Source organism: Balaenoptera musculus, chromosome 11, assembly GCF_009873245.2.
Source record: "Balaenoptera musculus isolate JJ_BM4_2016_0621 chromosome 11, mBalMus1.pri.v3, whole genome shotgun sequence".
In the NCBI taxonomy this organism is placed as follows: Eukaryota; Metazoa; Chordata; class Mammalia; order Artiodactyla; family Balaenopteridae; genus Balaenoptera; species Balaenoptera musculus.
Window position 1 is genome coordinate 13,373,140 of NC_045795.1, and position 20,623 is coordinate 13,393,762.

General features: G+C 39.8%; 1 protein-coding gene across 2 annotated transcripts in view; it reads left to right on the forward strand.

The window, feature by feature from the left end:
* Positions 1–20,623, forward strand: part of CAP2 (cyclase associated actin cytoskeleton regulatory protein 2) — a 136,890-nt gene that overhangs the window by 86,163 nt on the left and 30,104 nt on the right. For both annotated transcript variants that reach the window (XM_036870271.1, XM_036870270.1), the window contains exons 5-7: positions 4,713–4,856; positions 5,189–5,274; positions 12,594–12,699. In XM_036870271.1, coding sequence (XP_036726166.1) covers positions 4,713–4,856; positions 5,189–5,274; positions 12,594–12,699 — 336 coding nt within the window. The remainder of the gene's footprint in view (positions 1–4,712; positions 4,857–5,188; positions 5,275–12,593; positions 12,700–20,623) is intronic.

Consider the following 20,623-nt stretch of genomic DNA (forward strand, 5'->3'; position numbering starts at 1 on the left):
ATACCATATGCTAACCATATATATGGAATCTAAAAAAAAATGGTTCTGATAAACCTAGGGGCAGGACAGGAATAAAGATGCAGATGTAGAGAATGGACTTGAAGACATGGAGAGGGGGGAAGGGGAAGCTGGGACGAAGTGAGAGAGTAGCACTGACATATATACACTACCAAACGTAAAATAGATAGCTAGTGGGAAGCAGCCACATAGCACAGGGAGATCAGCTCGGTGCTTTGTGACCACCTAGAGGGGTGGGATAGGGAGGGTGGGAAGGAGGTGCAAGAGGGAGGGGATATGGGGATACATGTGTACCTATAGCTGACTCTGTTATACAGCAGAAACTGACACACCACTGTAAAGCAATTATACTCCAATAAAGATGTAAAAAAAAAAAAGAATATCATGGCTGAGCAAATCACTGGAGAAAACTAGGATGCTCTTTACTAGTGTTGCCATAATTAAAAATCAGCTGCCTTCTGGGAAAACCTATATAACGCACCTTTGATTGGGTGTTGAATTTGGACTAAAAAGAATCCCTTGAAGAGGGAAATGTTTCCCTTCTAAAGAGTGAAATTCCAGGGAGGGCATTTAAACCTGACTTTAGCAGTCATTCACCAAGAAACATGGAAGAGCTGTGTTTGGGACAGGGACTGTTTAGAGGGGTTTTGTTTCTTTGTTGAGAGTTTGGGGGTGTTTGTTTGCTTTTCCTGTACTGTCATTACACCCTTATATTTGTTTGCTAATGTTGCCAGAACAAAGTACCACAGGCTGGGTGGCTTAAACAACAGAAATGTATATCCTCACAATTCTGGACATTGGTAGTCCGAGATCAAGGTGTCAGTAGGGTTGGTTGCTTCTGAAGCCTCTCTCCTTGACTTGTAGACGGCTGTCTTCACCCTGTGTCCTCACACGGTCTTCCCTTGTGAGTGTGTGCGTCCTCATCTCTTCTTATAAGGACACCTGTCATATTGGTTTAGGGTCCACCCTCATGACGTCATTTTAACTGAAGCACCTCTTTAAAGACCCTGCCTCCAAATACACTCACATTCTGAGGTCCTGGGGGTTAGGGCTTCAATATTTGAATTTGGGAAGGACACATTCAGCCTATAACAACCCTGATTCAGGGTCTTCCTGTCACACCTATGAGACCTTTCCTTTGTAATGGCCAGAAGGGAAAGTGAGAAGGTGGGAAGGTATTCATGAATTTTCCACAAGACCTGGCTAACTTCTGCAGCAACCTTTTTTTGTTTTTCACCGCCTTCAGTATGGAAGAATTTTAAAAGTCCACTAACTTTGAAGGCATTATGCTAAGTGAAATAAGTCAGAGAAAGACAAATACTGTATGATCTCACTTATATATGGAATCTAGACAAACAAACAAAAACCCACCAAACTCAGAAAAAGAGAGATTTGTGGTTACCAGAACTGGGGGCTGGGGGGAAGGGGGAGTCAGAGGAAGCTGGTCATAAGGTATAAACTTTCAGTTACAGATAAGTACTAGGGATGTACTGTACAGCGTAACGACTATAGCTAACACTGCTATATGATGCAGGAAGGTTGTTAAAAGAGTAGATCCTAAGAGTTCTCATCACAGGGGGAAACTCTTTTTCCTTTTCTTTTTATTGTATCTATATCAGATGATGGATATTAATTAACTAAACCTATTGTAGTAATCATTTCACAGTGTATGTAAATCAAACCATCATGCTGGTTTGATTTGCATATATTTACACCTTAAACTTATACAGTGATGTATGTCAATTATTTCTCAATAAAACAGGAAAAAAAAAGTCCACTGAGAACTTTAAGAACACTTTGCTTTCTTTCCCTGTATTTCTTTTTGTTTCTCCCAAACAAAAACATGCCTTCTCCATCTGCAGATCTCAATTAGAAAATGTTTTTCCTGATTTTGCATGTCAGTGATAGGAAAGAGCTGGTCAGTGAATCTCGTCAATCAGAGATTTTTAAACTGGCAGATATCTTTGAGATCTCCTACTATTTGTCGAGCACTCACAATGTACCTGACTCCTTACCAAGCACAGACATGTTCTCTCATTTACTCCTTCTAACAGCCATGTGAAGTGAGTGCCATTATCAACGGTATTTTGGAGATGTGATCATGGAATCATAGACAAGTTTGGCCATTTGTTTAAAGTTCTAGAGCTTAGTACACTGACTTGCAAGAACTTGAATCCAAGCAGTCTCATCCAGACCTGAGCCTTTACTCTCCCTTGCTGGGGAACTAAGATCCCACATGCCGCACAGTGTGGCCAAAAAAAAAAAAAAAAATACCCAACCTTATACATGTAAATGCCCTCCGATATTTTCTATTCTATTTCAGTTACTTTTTTAAAATACTGATTGTGACCCACTTAGCTGAGTCTGTCAAAAACCTGAACTAGATGACCTAATTTAGACTCCCGTAACCCTAAAATCCTGTTAGCCTGCGTGGATGTTTATTTGGAGCCTCTCTTATCTTAAATACACAGACTGTTTGTTTGAGGCAAATGAATATTATGGATTACAGAGAACATCTTTTTTACCCCCAGTCTGAGCTAACTGAATAATAGTCATAATAATAATCACTTCCGTTTATTGTGTCCATCCCATGTGCCAGAGATTTAAGACGTCACCTCTCCTGTAGCCTGTAAGCTTGTAGGTATTATTGTCTCTGATTTACAGATGAGGAGACCAAGGCTTTAGTTAAGTAGTTTGCTCAAGGCCTCATAAAGTGTCAGAGCAAAGATTTGAACCAAGGTCATTATAATTCCAAAGCCTTTATACATTTCTTTTAGGGGAGGGCATATACAGGGTCAAGAAGGAGAAGTGAGGGCTGGAAGCTACTGCAGCTGAACATTATTTCTTCCCTAATGGTTTGCTGTCCCTGGCAGAAACAACTGTCCTAAAGGATGATAAACTACCATTGTAGCAGTGATTAAAATCTGCACCTGGGAGCTTTTCCAGTTCCCCCCGAAACCCAGACCACCCCCAGACCAGTTAAATCAGAGTCTCTGGGGGTGGGGCCCAGGCCTGGTTTGTTTGTGTTTTTTGTGGGTTTTTTAAAAAATTTATTTATTGCTGCGTTGGGTCTTCGTTGCTGCACGCGGGCTTTCTTTAATTGCGTCGAGCGAGGGCTACTCTTTGTTGCGGTTTGTGGGCCTCTCATTGCGGTGGCTTCTCTTGTTGCAGAACATGGGCTCTAGGCACGCGGGCTTCAGTAGTTGTGGCACGCGGGCTCTAGAGCGCAGGCTCAGTAGTTGTGGCGCACAGGCTTAGCTGCTCTGCGGCATGTGGGATCTTCCCAGACCAGGGCTCGAGCCCGTGTCCCCTGCATTGGCAGGCGGATTCTTAACCACTGTACCACCAGGGAAGCCCCCCAGGCCTGTTTTTGAAAGCTCCCAGGTGATTTCAATGTGTAGCCCAAGTTGAGAACCTTGAAGTTCAGTTAAGAACCTCTGAAGTCTTGGTTAAAGAAATTAAGGAGCTTTAAGGGGCTTTTCTATTTTCAAAGACTATGTAAAATACTGCCAAAACCTCTTCAACTGCTTTTACAAAGCTGAAGTACAAACTGTTGCTATTTCTTTGGAGGAAAAATAAAAAATCAGATAACCTTTTATCTGCTCTTCCAAACCAAAGAAAGTCAAGAATGCTATGGGGAGATGCTATAAGCACCAATCTCTGTGGTACTTCATAACTCAGCTCACATAATTTTAGAAGTGTTTTTATGTGACTAGAAAAGTCAGTTGTTGAATCAATTAATCAGAAGTGAGAGGGGTGGGACTTCCCTGGTGGCACCGTGGTTAAGAATCTGCCTGCCAACGCAGGGGACATGGGTTCAAGCCCTGGTCCGGGAAGATCCCACATGCCACAGAGCAACTAAGACCGTGCTCCAGAACTACTGAGCCTGTGCTCCTGAGCCCGTGTGCCACAGCTACTGAAACCCATACACCTAGAGCCCGTGCTCTGCAACAAGAAAAGCCATCACAATGAGAAGCCCACGCACCGCAACAAAGAGTAGCCCCCGCTCGCCGCAACTAGAGAAAGCCCGCACACAGCAACTAGGACCCAACGCAGCCAAAAATAAATAAATACATAAATAAATAAATAAAAATTAAAAAAAAAAGAAGTGAGAGGGGTGAGTAGCCATCAGCCAAGCTGTCTGAGGACGATGCTGAAAACCAAACCAGACTAAGGTAACTATAAAGATTGTAAGCCATTGCACTTTCTTACAAAGAGCCTCAGTGAAAGATTTCCACTTTTTCACATGGATTAGTAATTAAGGTAAAAACCAAGGACCCTTCCTCACATCACTTTCCCACAGGAATAGGAAGATATCCTTTTACTAACTTCTACCTATCCCGATTTTAGACATGTGTTATTCTAGGCTGTGATCTATGCATTCCATTAGAAAATATAACTTGATCTACACTCAGTTTCAGTGTGTTCCATGCAGCGGTCTCCAAAACGGGGACTGTATCGTACTGCTGGATTTTTTCCGTGTCTCAGGAGACAGCATTAATAATGTAAGAAATCTGCGCAATTTTCACACTTCAGAAAATGAAAATACAGTATGACCATAAGAAAAATGTCTGCTGGATTCTGAAAGCCCCTGACAAATGACAAGTGCTGAGTAGTCCTGCTTAGGCCAGCCTGGGTGGAGGTGCTGTGCTTCCGTTCTGTCCTCAGTAACAGTGCTCAATGTTTGCTTCCAGAACGATGTGGCTGCACTTCTGAAACCAATATCGGAAAAGATTCAGGAGATCCAAACTTTCAGAGAGAGAAACCGGGGGAGTAAAATGTTTAACCATCTCTCGGCCGTCAGCGAAAGCATCCCTGCCCTTGGGTGGATAGCTGTGGTGAGTCTGGCTGGAATGGCGCCCCTGCACCTTGTCAGGTTTGTGGAGTGTTTGGGAGAACTCATGGCTGCCTTCAGGCTCCTTCATCCTCCGCCTGTTACACAAAAGGAAGATTCCTTTCAGGCTGAATACATCAGCTCTTTCTTACCCTTTTGAAGTTCAGGGCTTTGTGTTCTGAGATGTGGAAAGTGCTTCACTGATTTTACAGAGCAAGATTTGCCTCCAGCTTTCAAGTCAGCATCTGCATTGCTTCTCTTCTTCTTTAAGGCATTTTCTTTCTTATCCTATTTTTTTTTTCTTTCTATGCTTGGGTGATGGTCCTGTTCTCTCAGTCCCCCAAACCCGGTCCTTATGTCAAGGAGATGAATGATGCTGCCACCTTTTACACTAACAGGGTCTTAAAGGACTACAAACACAGGTACGTACCTTCTTTTATTGACCAAATTTTCAATTGATTGTTTGTTAGACATTTGTCCCCAAGCTTAATGTAGTTCATTACTGATTCCTTTCAAAGTCTAGTTTACTACAAACATTAAGGAAAAATCCCATCTTTGCAGGTAAAGCAAAGTGGAAAGTGAAATCAATGATCCAGATAATATGTGTGTTTTAGAAAGTCTGCCTCAGTTCTCTGGTAATGAATAAACTCTCCCCACGTGAATGCATGTCACTCTGTTATGTATCCCCACAATAATGAGAGAGATCTGTGATGGTTTGTGATGGACCAGCCCTAAATGGACAAACCTTTTACATTGATCAAAATAGAATTGGTGAGAGTTCCCTGGTGGCACAGTGGTTAGGAGTCCATCTGCCAGTACAGGGGATGTGGGTTCAATCCCTGGTCTGGGAAGATCCCACATGCCACGGAGCAACTAAGCCCGTGCATCACAACTACTGAAGCCTGTGTGCCCTAGAGCCCGTGCTCTGCAACAAGAGAAGCCACTGTAATGAGAAGCCCGTGCACAGCAAAGAAGAGTAGCCCCTGCTTGCCGCAACTAGAGAAAGCCCACGCGCGGCAATGAAGACCCAACGCAGCCAAAAATAAATAAAATTTTTAAAAAAATAGAATTGGTGGGTGAGGAGAGAGAATAAACAGGGCTTAGGAAATGAAGTATAAATGAGGAACAGAGATGAGATGAGACAATGAACCAGGCCAATGAGAGGGAAACCAGAGATTGCATTAAGATGAAATACAGTTGGGTGGACAGAGAGACATCTGTAAGAACAGCCGCCATTCAAAGTGCTGCTGAAAGTACAGATGAGACTGAACCAACGGGTTTTGCCTGGAGAGCCAGCTTAAAAGGACATTGCATTCTCCAGCACAAATAATAGATCCTAGAGAGCCGCAAACTGGGGCTAGAATTGGAAATGGGACTAAATGGGGAGAGGCCAGAGCTGAATAGACAGGAAGATATCTCTGAACTGCTGAAGGGGTGTCATGAGATCCCTCACCTCTGATGATGTCATGGCCTGCCTTGTCAACAGCTGGCAAGATGTGATGTGGCTGATGCTTCATCATGCAGGAAAGGAATGAGGTGAAAATAAGAGCAACAAAGTTCCACCCCCTGGGCACTGAGCTCAGAGTGAATCCCTCTCTGAGCCCTTAGGTGACGGGAGTAGAAATGATCATCAGTCAGCAAATGCAGGGGTTCCTGCATTTCACTCACAGACCCAGACTGTCCAGATGAAAGGGAACTTGAGGACCTGAATAGTCTGGATAATTGCTTCAATTCACTTCTTTATATTACTAACATAGATCTAAAAATATGAGCCAGAAGAGCAGGTTTTAAGTAGGAAAAGAAGAAAACAACGTTATAAGACAAATTTTGTATGGAATATAGAAAAATTGCACAGAATGTGTAAATAAATACCTCCTGTAGTTCCAGGTCATTGACCAATACGACATATTCAAAACTTGCATAACTATTTCTTTTTTAGGTTATTTTTGGTTTTAATAAACATTGAGTAGATACAGAAGAATATTTATAAATATATGTAAGATATAAAAATTACAATATAAAAAATACCCATACATCCACCAATCAGTTTAAGAAATATGTACCAATACTTTCTTTTTTTACTAAAAAATAGCAGTCACACTCAGCAATCCTACTGCTTGGTGTATTTCCAAAAGAAATGAAAACATGTCCACACAAAACTTGTACATGAATGTTCATAGCAGCATTATTTATAGTAGCCAAAATGTGCTACTGATGAATAGACAAATAAACTGTATATCCATACAATGGTATATTATTCAGCCATTTTTTTTAAAATGAAATATACAAGTAGCCGTATGGATGAGCCTTGAAAACATTATGCTGAGTGAAAGAAGTCAGACACAAAAAAACACATATTGTATGATTCCATTTATATGAAATTCCAGAATAGGCAAATCCATAGAGACAGAAAGTAGGTTAGCAGTTGTCTAGGGCTGGGGAAGTTGGGTGGAAATGTGGAGTAACTGCTAATGGGTGTAGGATTTCTTTTGGGGGTGATGAAAATGTTCTAAAACCACTGTGTTAATGACTGCACAATTTGAACTAAACTATTGAATTGTACACCTTAAATGGATGAATTGCCTGGGATGTGAATTATATCCCAATAGAGCAGTTATACTAAACAAAATAAGACAAAAACCAGCCTCAGTGTTCCCCTCCCCTCATAGAGTTTAGTCATTCTATGTTAGCAAAACAGGTCTTAGAGCTTTTAGGAAGTGCAGCTCTCGAGACAGACTTCTGCCCACCTCTTTTCCTCCTGAGGTCTCTCCCACCCTAAGGAAACTTTGGTTAAATTACTGATACTCAGTAACAGACTCCCTGCACCCAGAGAACTGTGTTTGAGGCAATTGTGCCCAATGATATAACTCCAAATGTTGCCACTTTGTGTTGGAGACTATAGAACTGTGCAGTATGAATGAGAAGAGGCAAAATGGGCATAGAGGGAACCTACCTCAACATAATAAAGGCCATATATGACAAACCCACAGCAAACATCATACTCAATGGTGAAAAACTGAAAGCATTTCCACTAAGATCAGGAACAAGACAAGGTTGTCCACTCTCACCACTATTATTCAACATAATTTTGGAAGCTTTAGGCACAGCAATCAGAGAAGAAAAAGAAATAAAAGAACACAAATCGGAAAAGAAGAAGTAAAGCTGTCACTGTTTGCAGATGACATGATACTATACATAGAGAATCCTAAAGATGCCACCAGAAAACTACTAGAGCTAATCAATGAATTTGGTAAGGTTGCAGGATACAAAATTAATGCACAGAAATCTCTGGCATTCCTATACACTAACAATGAAAAATCAGAAAGAGAAATTAAGGAAACAATCCCATTTACCGTTGCAACAAAAAGAATAAAATACCTAGGAATAAACCTACCTAAGGGGGCAAAAGACTTGTACTCAGAAAACTATAAACCACTGATGAAAGAAGTCAAAGATGACACAAACAGATGGAGAGATATACCATGTTCTTGGATTGGAAGAATCAACGTTGTGAAAATGACTATACTACCCAAAGCAATCTACAGACTCAGTGCAATCCCTATCAAACTACCAATGGCATTCTTCACAGAATTAGAACAAAAAATTTTACAATTTGTATGGAAACACAAAAGACCCCAAATAACCAAAGCAATCTTGAGAAAGAAAAATGGAGCTGGAGGAATCAGGCTCCCTGACTTCAAATTATACTGCAAAGCTACAGTAATCAAGACAGTATGGTACTGGCACAAAAACAGAAATGTAGATCAATGGTACAGGATAGAAAGCCCAGAGATAAACCCATGCACCTATGGTCACCTAATTTATGACAAAGGAGGCAAGGACATACAGTGGGGAAAAGACAGCCTCTTTAATAAGTGGTGCTGAGAAAACTGAACAGCTACATGTAAAAAGAATGAAATTAGAACACTCCCTAACACCATACACAAAAATAAACTCCAAATGGATTAAAGACCTAAATGTAAGATCAGACACTATAAAACTCTTAGGAGAAAACATAGGAAAAACGCTCTTTGACATAAACCACAGCAAGATCTTTTTGACCCACCTCCTAGAGAAATGAAAATAAAAACAAAAATAAACAAATGGGACCTAATGAAACTTCAAAGCTTTTGCACAGCAAAGGAAACCATAAAAAAGACGAAAAGACAGCCCTCAGAATGGGAGAAAATATTTGCAAATGAAACAACAGGCAAAGGATTAATCTCCAAAATATATAAAGAGCTCATGCAGCTCAATATTAAAGAAACAAACAACCCAATCCAAAAATGGGCAGAAGACCTAAATAGACATTTAACCAAAGAAGACATACAGATGGCCAAGAGGCACATGAAAAGATGCTCAACACCACTAATTATTAGAGAAATGCAAATCAAACCTACAGTGAGGTATCACTTCACACCAGTCAGAATGGCCATTATCAAAAAATCTAGAAGCAATAAATGCTGGAAAGGGTGTGGTGAAAAGAGAACCCTCCTGTACTGTTGGTGGGAATGTAAATTGATACAACCACTATGGAGAACAGTATGGAGGTTCCTTAAAACACTAAAACTAGAGCTACCATATGACCCAGGAATCCCACTACTGGGCATATACCCTGAGAAAACCATAATTCAAAAAGATACATGTACAACAGTGTTCATTGCAGCACTATTTACAATAGCCAGGACATGGAAGTAACCTAAATGTCCATGGACAGATGCATGGATAAAGAAGATGTGGCACATATATACAATGGAATATTACTCAGCCATAAAAAGAAATGAAATGGAGTTATCTGTAGTGAGGTGGATGGAGTTAGAGTCTGTCATACAGAGTGAAGTAAGTCAGAAAGAGAAAAACAAACACTGTATGCTGGCATGTATATATTGAATCAAAAAATAAAAAAAATAAAAAATAGTACTGATGAACCTAGTGGCAGGGCAGGAATAAAAACATAGTCAGAGAGAATGGACTTGAGGACACGGTGGGGGAGGGGGAAGCTGGGACGAAGTGAGAGAGTGGCATGGACATATATACACTACCAAATGTAAAATAGATAGCTAGTGGGAAGCAGAAGCATAGCACAGGGAGATCAGCTCGGTGCTTTGCGATGACCTAGAGAGTTGGGTTAGGGCAGGTGGGAGGGAGACGCAAGAGGGAGGGGATATGGGGATATATGTATGCATATGGCTGATTCAGTTTGTTGTACAACAGAAACTAACACAGTATTGTGAAGCAATTATACTCCAATAAAGATCTATTAAAAATTTTTTTAAAAAAAAGAAATGCAAGACAATCCGCCCTGCTCACATAAAAATAGCAGTTCAGGAAAGAACAAGCTTAAGTTGCAAAAATATGTCAGCATGAACAGCCCATGACGACTTCGACATCATAAAAGACCTCTTTACCTAGTCTTTTCTCAGAATATACAGAGGTGCCTATTCAAGACACCTAAGTCTCTACCTTTTTGCATATCACCCTTGGAGGCCATTTTTGTTTTTATCTCAGTTCATCAGCTCCTGTCCTCCTCCCAGTCCCTACTTGAGTGTATCTTGGGCCCATGGGTGTGAGTGATTCTCACCAGGTGGTAGTATAGCCAAGAGGGTTGGAGGTTTCCACTTTTTTGTACATATACAAAGAGAGTATAGTATTTGCTCCTCAATGTCAGCTATTAAGTAGAAAATGTACTTCTGACAGCATCAAGGACAGTTCATTTAAACTTAATGGACCACCTGAAGAGTACGTAATACGCTGGGGAAATGCAGCAACGGGTGTGGATTTATTCACCTCACTTCCACAAGTAGCCAGACCAGTCCCAAGTCACTGTTGAGCTTCCAGGATCGATAACCCAAACAAAGCACAATACTCCACAACCACTCACTCAACACCCATTTATGGGCGCACCCAAGCCGGCTGTGTCTTCCTTCTGTGTGAGCTCAGTGAGGGCTGTGGGGTGTTGCAGACTCATTGATGAGGCATCGCCAGTGAGGCAGGCTCATTGCTGCCTACCTGACAGACAGGCCCGTGGGTGGAGGAGGTGAAAGGCAGGCTTCCTTGTGGTTTTCACAGAAGGGCTGTGGCCAGTGGACTCTGCATCTGTGCAACCTTTTCGACTGGCTTGACTGGTTGCTTGGCTCTTTTTCAATAAATGAATAGAGCAGGTTAATTATTTTGACTTTCTAGAGGTAAGACCTCTCTGAGTCATAATCAGTCATAATCTGAGTCACATGTCCTTTCCATAGCTTCTTACAGGGGAAGTGGAACTGAGGCTGGGTTTGCAGCTCTGGAGGTATAGTTGAGTCCTTCTCCATTTGTTGTCTCTTAGAAACTGACTTCAGGTTAAAAGGCACCATACTGTTATGCCTTATTACAAGTTTTGCTAGAACTTTCTTCAAGTTAAAATCATACTGTAATAGTTAAAAGAAAAATGAATTTGCCTATGCAGGTTTGGATTTCATCCTTTGTTAAACTTTTTAATAGACGTGTACTGAACGTGCAGCCTGCTTTTTCTAGAATGCCTACAGACGTGTGTTGTAGGTACATACACCTGTACATATGCACATGTATGTATTAAATGACCATATATATAAACATATGGGTTTGGGTTTTGATTGTAAAAGTGAGAAAGTGACAATGAAATATTTCATAGATTTGATCATTATAGTCAGTAAATCTAAAGATGTAGAACAAAATCACACTCATGTTTTTCCTCTTTGAGGGGCAGATAATTATGACTTCAGTTCCCCATTTCCCTTTTCTTAAATGGCATGACTTAATACAGTAGGATTCTAAACATGCTCGTGGTACTTAGAGCTTTTCAAGGAAAACAGAATATGTCCAGAGACAAGTCATTACTGAGAAGAGCTTGAATAATAGAGATTTCCTTCCATGATTGTCTTCAGATTAATGGCCCAGGTTTGTGATTAAATTTTTGTTAACTGAGATTTCATCATTTTCTCATTTACCACTACTTTATTCAAAGTAGGAAAAAATGTGTGAGTGGAAATAATCCAAAGGAAATGCAACTATTTTTGCCTACCTATAAATTTAATATTTCTAACAGTTCTCCCAATCCTGTATATTAATCCAGCTTTAAAAGTTGGATTAACATTTTACCACTTCTTGGTTCAGTAAAATTGGAATAAAAATACCAGTCATGCCCTGCCTCGCTTGCATTTGTTATTATGAGTATCAAATTGAAGTAATTTAAGTGACTGTCCCTTTAGAAGTATTGAGTGTTACCCATTCGTAGGAAGTCATTTTTCTTACTATAGCAACTTTCCTTATCAGCCCAAAATTCTCCAATTTGATTACACTTTCAACTAAATAAGTCCACAAATTATTAGAAAACAAACCAAAGTACGTTTTTCCTTTTCTGTACCATTCTCCTGCTTGAAAGTGCATTGTTTTTCATTTTGCATCAGAAGCAGTACAGAGAGAAATGGTCTCCCCTCCATGTTCATCTCCCCGTGAGAGATGACACGAGGATGAACTAAGTTTGGTGGATGCTCTCTCTGTGGGCTTCTCTGCTCCGCACTGGAGCTCAGGGCACCCAGCTCCTCTCAGGGGAGACCAGGACCACCATCCTTTCAAGGTTCTTTTCGGAATCAGTCCACACTGACTGGTCTAGAAAGACAGTTGTTCCAGGGTCATCTGGAGCCTTAGTTACTGGATTGCCATGTGCTCAATGTCTTTAAATAGATCCTAAATCCACTCTCTTCCGCTCTCTTTTATGACAAAGTGATTTACGCCATGTGGATTGGGTAAAGTCGTATTTGAACATATGGAGTGAGCTTCAAGCATACATCAAAGAACACCACACTACAGGCCTTACTTGGAGCAAAACAGTAAGTACCCAGCCCTCTTCCACCTGAGTAACAAAAGGTCATAAAAATATTCATTCTTGGTAGCCTGGCAATTTTAGAATTTACCTCAAGGAAAGCATAAGATAAAATATACATGCAGAAGCTGCTTATGAAAATGCCATTGTCATAGGAAAGTCTGGAAACTGCCTATATGACACAGAAAAAGAAAATGGTTGAGTTGTCAGAAGAACCCAGTGAAATACTCTGGGGTCATTACAATACCACATATGGTGGTTACATGGGAAATGATTTACCAGTCAATGTTAAGTGATAAAGTAGAATGCAAAAGTTATGAGCACTAAGACGGCACGTGTATTAAGAAACTGTGTGAGTAAAATCGAGGGAAACAAGAAGATTTGAGAATAGCTATAATTTTAAGAAGATAGAATTATGAATAGAATGTTTTTTAAATGTTTTAAATTTCCCTTTTGGCATTTTAAAGTTTACTAAGTAATATTTTTCAATACTTCGGTAATCCTAGTGCTTTGAATGGTATCCTAGTCCTAGGATAAAATCCCACCTGTGTCTGTTCCGACTTGAATTCCCGCATGAGATTCTAATCTGACTTTTGCCCTCTTCTTCACCTTGTCTCTCCTGTCTTCCCCTGTCTCACTGGCCCAGCACTACCAAACTACTTGTGAAATTCTGAACACATGGCAGTGCTTAGACTGAACCAAATCAAAATGTCATTGTTTCAAAATTTGCAAGTCTCATATTGTTTAACCTTTATTGCGATGTCCTGAACATATATCATGCTGTATGACCTGAGTTCCCTGGGGAACCCTCTTCCCCAAGACTCAGTTCCAACATCATCTCTTTAAGAAACTTCCATTGAGGGGAGTTCCCTGATGGTCCCCTGGTTAGGACTTGGTGCTTTCACTGCCGTGGGCTTGGGTTCAATCCCTGGTCAGGGAACTAAGATCCTGTAAGCTACACAGCTTGGCCAGAAAAAAAAAGAAGCTTCCATTGAACTCCGTTGGTGCCCCGTCTGGTTTGATGGCTCTCCTCTATGCCTCCTTCATATCCTCAGTATACCTCAGTCATATCCCTTTACATATAGAATTGTAATTTTTTGTGTGTTTTTGGAGCTCTCCTACTGGATTGGAAACTCATCTCTGTCTCCAGCCCCTCGCATAGTGCCTGGCATGGAGGCACTATCTACTCAGTAAATAGTTTGAACTAAATTGTGAATTAGGGTACTCTTAGGATCATCCCTGCTCTTTAAAATCTCTGCACTTGCTATAAAAAGGCTTCCTGTGGAAACTTCAGTCCATTAGAAATGAATGTTACCTTTCGGTTGTCACCGTGGATGGTCTAACCAGAGTAAATGTTGAGAAGATGAAGTGGCATATTTGTGAACTCAGTTTAAAGGTAGAACCCTCACTCTCCCCACAGTCATAACCAGCAACTAACCTTCACACACAACGTTGCTTTCAGTAGCATAGGCTTAATACCAAGGCAGAGTTTGTGATTTTTCAAAGCAGTGTAGGACTTCTACACTTGTTCCCCAACACTTGTGGTACAAATGTTAACACTGACCTCTAAAGACTGATGCTTCTTTTTATTTTCTACTTTGCCTGTTTTCTCCATAAGAAATGCAAGATACAGTAAGTTGATTATTTTTCTTCTGCCCACAACATTATGATTCTGTAAAGAGAGTTCATAAACATTTGAAGGGTTTTAATATGGAAGGGTATGTGTGGAGGTAGGTGGGTCTTTGTGTAGACTAATTGGAATTATTTTTCATACATTTCAAATGAGATGCTGTTTTGTTATAGATCAATTTGTCATAAAGGGGAATTGTCACATGTTTACCATGGAGATAGGACATCATGAGAAAACAGAAAACTAAACATCAAGAGTCCTTGGATGTCTTATTATTTCACGGTAGATAAATGGAAAAGGAATGAGAATCCATTTGTGGAAAATAATCATGTCAACAGACACTGGCCTATTAATTCTCCAATAGTGCCCATGGAAAATGAATAGAAAATTACTTTTTAAATGGTTTGAATACCTTTAATGCAATGTACAAAGCTGGGTAATTATGTTTTGAATATAAGAAAGAAGGATCGGGGCTTCCCTGGTGGCGCAGTGGTTGAGAATCTGCCTGCCAGTGCAGGGGACACGGGTTCGAGCCCTGGTCTGGGAAGATCCCACACGCCGCGGAGCAACTAGGCACGTGAGCCACAATTACTGAGCCTGCGCGACTGGAGCCTGTGCCCCGCAACAAGAGAGGCCGCGATAATGAGAGGCCCGCGCACCGCGATGAAGAGTGGCCCCCACTTGCCGCAACTAGAGAAAGCCCTCGCACAGAAATGAAGACCCAACACAGCCATAAATAATTAAATAAATAAATAAATAAACCCAAAAGTTAAAAAAAAAAAAAAAAGAATTCAAAGTTCACGTGCAGATCAGGCCCAGAGATGACTTTAAAAAAAAAAAAAAAAAAAAGGTATCGATTATTACAGATAAATAAATGTAGTTGTTTTCCTTTGTTCTAGAGTGAACACTTATCTTTTCATCATGTTTGTTAGAAATATATGCTTTGTAACAATGAGTTTGAAACTTTTAAAGGCAACCCATAGTAAGAAATATATTTTACACACACACACACCCTTCTCACAATACTAAAACAAGTTTCACAAAACAATACTTTCTTTCACCACATGGAATGCATTCAGATATTTTCTTTTGTGTTTTACTTCATTTTTTTATAAAATCCTGGCTGAGACCCACTAAATTGATTCCATGATCCACTAATGGGTCACATCCCACATTTTGAAAAACATGTTATAAAACATAAATGTTATATAAATATAAATATTTATTTATCTACTTATATAAAATATAATCCTTATAGCATACATTAGGAGGTATGGATTGCCATGGTAATAATGACAGCTATTATTTATTGAGCACATGTTATGATATGGGCAAATTCTATTTAAAATGGTAATCGTTATAAAGCAGAGCATCTACTTCACTTCTTTCATGGAAAAGTAGTATGATAAAGTTTTGACCAGATACTAAAAGTGAGGAATGATTATGTAAGAAAATGTTGGTTCAGTGGTAACATCACATATACAAAATCTTTTGGCAAACTTTAAGATATATGCATAGAAATATATTTCCTAATATTTTTATCTTCTTCTAAAGTTTGGGGTTAAAATAAACTATTACAAAGTATATTATAAAAATTATAGTTTTTCATTTTAAATCTAAATTAGTAAAAACTATATAAAAGATTCCAAAACATAATCCTTAGAATAAATCAAACTGATTTCTTCTCATTTACTATGGCCTGTTGACATACCAGCAAAACAAATCATAAACAATTACAGCCAGTATCACAGCGTTATTGCAGAGAAGAGGGAAAAGGCTATTAGAATTATCTGATCAAATAGCCTTTGGGAGGAAAAAATAAATAAAAATCATTTCATTTATTTGCCCACTTATCACAAGTCTGCAAAAAGTATGCAGAAAGGTGGGGTGTTGGCATTCATTGTCACTGCAATATTCAGAAGTTTTAAGAAATGCATTCCATCTCAATGGACAAAGTCAAAAAGCTTATGGCGACTTAACATCTCAAGTATTTTGAGTAACCATTGTTTTCTTCTATTTTCAAATTGGATTTTGAGATTTGAGCTCTATGGGGTGTTAGTGACCAACAGCATGCTGCTCTAGACTGAGTTTCGAAGCTTGCATTGCTCTGAGAAATGCTCTTTCCCTTGAGTTAACAGTTGGAACTGAACTTGCTGTTCCCACCTCCTAGCCTTTGTGTTCAGACTGCAGCTGTGTCAGGCAACTGTTGTGCCCTTCAGTTGTTCCACAAAATGTAAATCTTTGAGGCCAGCAATTTTTCAGGACAGTGATTGGAGAGAGTGTCCGTGTGTGTGCACAAGTGTGCTGGCGTCGGGGTGGGTGCGTTTTGGGGGAGGAAGCAGCTGTGGAGTAATCTATCTGGATTTTCTTGTTACATTTACTGTGGTAAATGGAATCTTCTCATTCTGTCAGCTTTTTTTTCACATGACCATGGACTGGAAGGACCCTGCACCAGAAATGACTTGCAGTTTTCAGTTAGTTTAATTATTGGGAACCCTTTTCCATATTAATTTACATAGTTTCCTCAGCCCTGGGTTTCAAATGCACTTTGTTGAATAAATTGATCTCTTGGCAGGAACCCAATGGAGACACTATTATTTATCATCCCTTGCAGTTGGTCAGATTTGTAATATTCGTTGGCAGTTCCTGCAAATCAGATAACTTAAGCTGAAAGACAGAGGCCTGATCTATACGCTTATAATGACCGAAATAACTGATTCTTTTTATGAATTGTCCAGATCAGCAATCCAACTTTTATTCTGTTCTCTGTAGATCTGGCCAGGAAAAAAGGTCATGAAAATAATTCTATGAATAGGATACAGTGTGGTTGTTTTCTTAACTTTCTGGTGTGAAATTTGTTGACATATTTTTGTCCTTTTATGTGTCTTTCCAAATTAGTTTTGAGAACAGCCAGGGTATAATTATTTGTAGAATAGAATAAAACTACACATAGATGAATGTGTATAAAGTCTTATGTTGTGGTGATGTAATTCTTTCTACTGATAATGTGGATTTTTAAAATCTATACACCAGTTGTCATCCATCCTAATCTCCCCTGAGCCTCCAGTAAATGAAATCACTGGGAGTGGTCACAATTATAGACAAGGCGGGGTTTGATTTTTCTCAAAGCAGGACACTCTATGATCACTCCTTTTCCTCCAGGTAGATATTTCTTTTCAGCCTGTTTCTCAATGTAAAGGCCAAATGTCCATTAACAAAGCAGAAGTTTAACAGTTTGCTGGTAATCACATTAAAACACAGCCAGAGGGTGTCCTGACTCATAAATAATGTAGACTCTGTAGCACATGATTAAATATGTATGTCTCGTAAGTTTTCAAGTCTTCTGGCCTCTCTGGTTTCCTCTTGATTTTTACAAGCAAAAACTGTCCTCAATCTTTTACATCAAAATTTTCATTTAGAACTTGTACCAAACCTGTGCCTTAGGTTTATTAATCAAGGTGAATAGGTGAAACCTCAGCTGGTGTGTTGTTTGTCTAGACCACAAGCTCACAAGCTCACAAGAATACCTCTATGGGTCTACGGAGAGTGGGTCTCTTCAGTCTACCTGACCATCATCCTCCTGTCATCACTCCTGGGTTTTTAGCTCCCTTTTGGGGCTTTGGGTAGCCAGTTCCTTTTGTTCTCCTCTGGAAGAGATCCAGACTGCTCAGAGGGAGTTAGGGGTGTCATTGACTAACAAAGGAGCTCTAAACACACAGATAATGAAGTTAGGTTGGAAACAGCTCTGAGTTCAGCCTGAAAGAGACTACAGAAATGAAACAAACGTCGCTGAGGCACCCACCTTCTATGGACCAGCTTCTCAGCAAGGTGCTGAGAATACAAAGATGGGTACGTGACACAGCAGATGCAGTTCCTGTCCACAGAAACTTACATTCTAGCTGAAGAACATAAAAATGATACAACGTGATAGAATAGGGTGAATAGCATGCTAGAGGTAAGCAAAAGCAGGGTGCTTACATAGACCAGGAAGACATGGAAGGAATACCCAATCCTGTAGTACAGTGTGGTTCTTGGGCCAGCAGCGATAATGGAAACTTGTTAGAAATGCAGAATCTCAAACATCACCCCAGACCTCCTGAATCAGAACCTGCATTTTAACAAGATTTCCCCAGGTGATTTATATGCATATTAAAATTTGAAAAGCACTGCTCTAGTATAGTCATGCTGGACCAAAGGAATCCAATTTGTGGGAGACTCAAGGAAGGCCATTAGTTTTTACTCATTCATTTGTTTAGCAATTCATTTCCTTAATAACCATTTATTGGATACCCACCTCGTACAAAGCACACACCAGACATTGTATTAATGCTACAGTTTCTGCCATCAAGCAGCAGGTTTTAATTACAATGCAAAAAAATAAATAACAATACAAGGCCATGTTGGAAAATAAACCTTGCTAATTAGACTTCTGGGTGGGCAGGAAGGGCAACAAAGGGCTACATTTGATATGAGTCTTGTTTTGTTATGGTTTTTGGTTTTGTTTTGTTTTTATTGAAGTGTAGTTGATTTATAATATTATATTAGTTTCAGGTGTACTGATTTGGGTCTTGAAGGACAGTAGGAGTTTCCTAGGCAGACAGTAAAGGAAAGGGCAGTTCTTAGCAGAGAATTCAGCAGAGAATTGGGCACAAAGGACATGAACTAAGTACTCTGAGAGAAAAGCTGTTAGTTTTGCAGAGCTGAACATGGCAGGAGATGAGGCCAGAAAGGCAAATTGGGACCATGTGGTGGAATCCTTATGTGTTATCCTGAGAAGATGGGTCCATATGTGGTGTGCAGGGTTTTTTCCTTCCCCACAGGCTTTTTTTTTAATTGAAATAAAGTTGATGTACAATATTATGTTAGTGTCAGGTGTATTACATAGTGATTTGACCTTTGCACACATTATGAAATGTTCACCACAATAAGTCTAGTAACTATCATTTCCTAAAGTTATTACAATATTATTAACCATATTCCTTGTGCTGCATATTACATCCCTGTGGCTTATTTATTTTATAACTGTAAGTTTGTATCTCTTAACCCTCTTCACTTATTTTGCCTACCACTATCCCCCTCCCCTCTGGCAACTACCCGTTTTTTTCTCTGTATCTATAAGTCTGTTTCATTTTGTTTTGTATGTTTGTTTGGTTTTTTAGATTCCACATATAAGTGAGATCATATCATATTTTTCTTACTCTGACTTATTTCACTTAGCATAATACCCTCTAGATCCATCCATGTTGTCACAAATGGCAAGATTTCATTTTTTTAATATTTATTTATATATTATTTATTTTATTTATTTTGGCTGTGCCGGCTCTTAGTTGTGGCATGCATGTGGGATCTAGTTCCCTGACCAGGGATTGAACCTGGGCCCCTGCCTTGGGAGTGTGGAGTCTTACCCACTGGACCACCAGGGAAGTCCCAAGATTTCATTTTTTATGGCTGAGTAATACTCCATTGTATACACTTGATATCTTCTTCTTACCACATCTTCTTTACCCATTCACCTGTTGATGGACACTTAGGTTGCTTCCATATCTTGGCTATTGTAAATAATGGTGCATTGAACATAGGGTACACCATAGGTTTTTAAGCAGAAAGTTGCTCACTATAAATAATGATCTAGTAATTGTTCAGGATAAATGGAAAAGGGAAGAGACTAGAGGCCCTAATACATGCTAGGAGACTTCAGTGGATGCCAAGGATGGGATAATGAGTATGTGACCTTGAGTGTGACAATGACAATGGAATGCAAGAGATGAAATGGACACTGAGTTCGAGAACAAAAAGAGAGAGAGAAATCAAATCTAAACACAAAGTTTCCAATCTGGAAGTCTGGGAGAATAATAGTAACATCAATAAAAATAGGGATATCAACAGGAGGAGCTGGTAGAGAAGCAAGAAAAATATTCACCTGAGTTTTCACCATGTTGCTTTTGAGGCACAGGTGAGATGTCCATCTAGATGGGGAGGTGGAGCAGGCACGTGAAATGCAGGTCTGAAACTCACTGAAGGGGGAGACCTAGAGATGATAGTTAAACAGAAGAGAAGATAGAAAAAAGAGAATATGATGAAGGGTAAAACCTGGTGGGACACTGTTACTTAAGAATGGAATAAATCAATCAAAGAGACAAAGACAAGAAAAAGGAAGAGAACTAAGAGCCGAGGGTCTCAAAGCTCTAAGAACAGTGGGTTGGCTGATCAACTGTGACAATCTGGGGAGGGTAAGGTTAGAAAAAGGCTGCCAACATCTATCTTATTAGTGACCTTTAGAATGCAATTTCTGAAGGGCTGG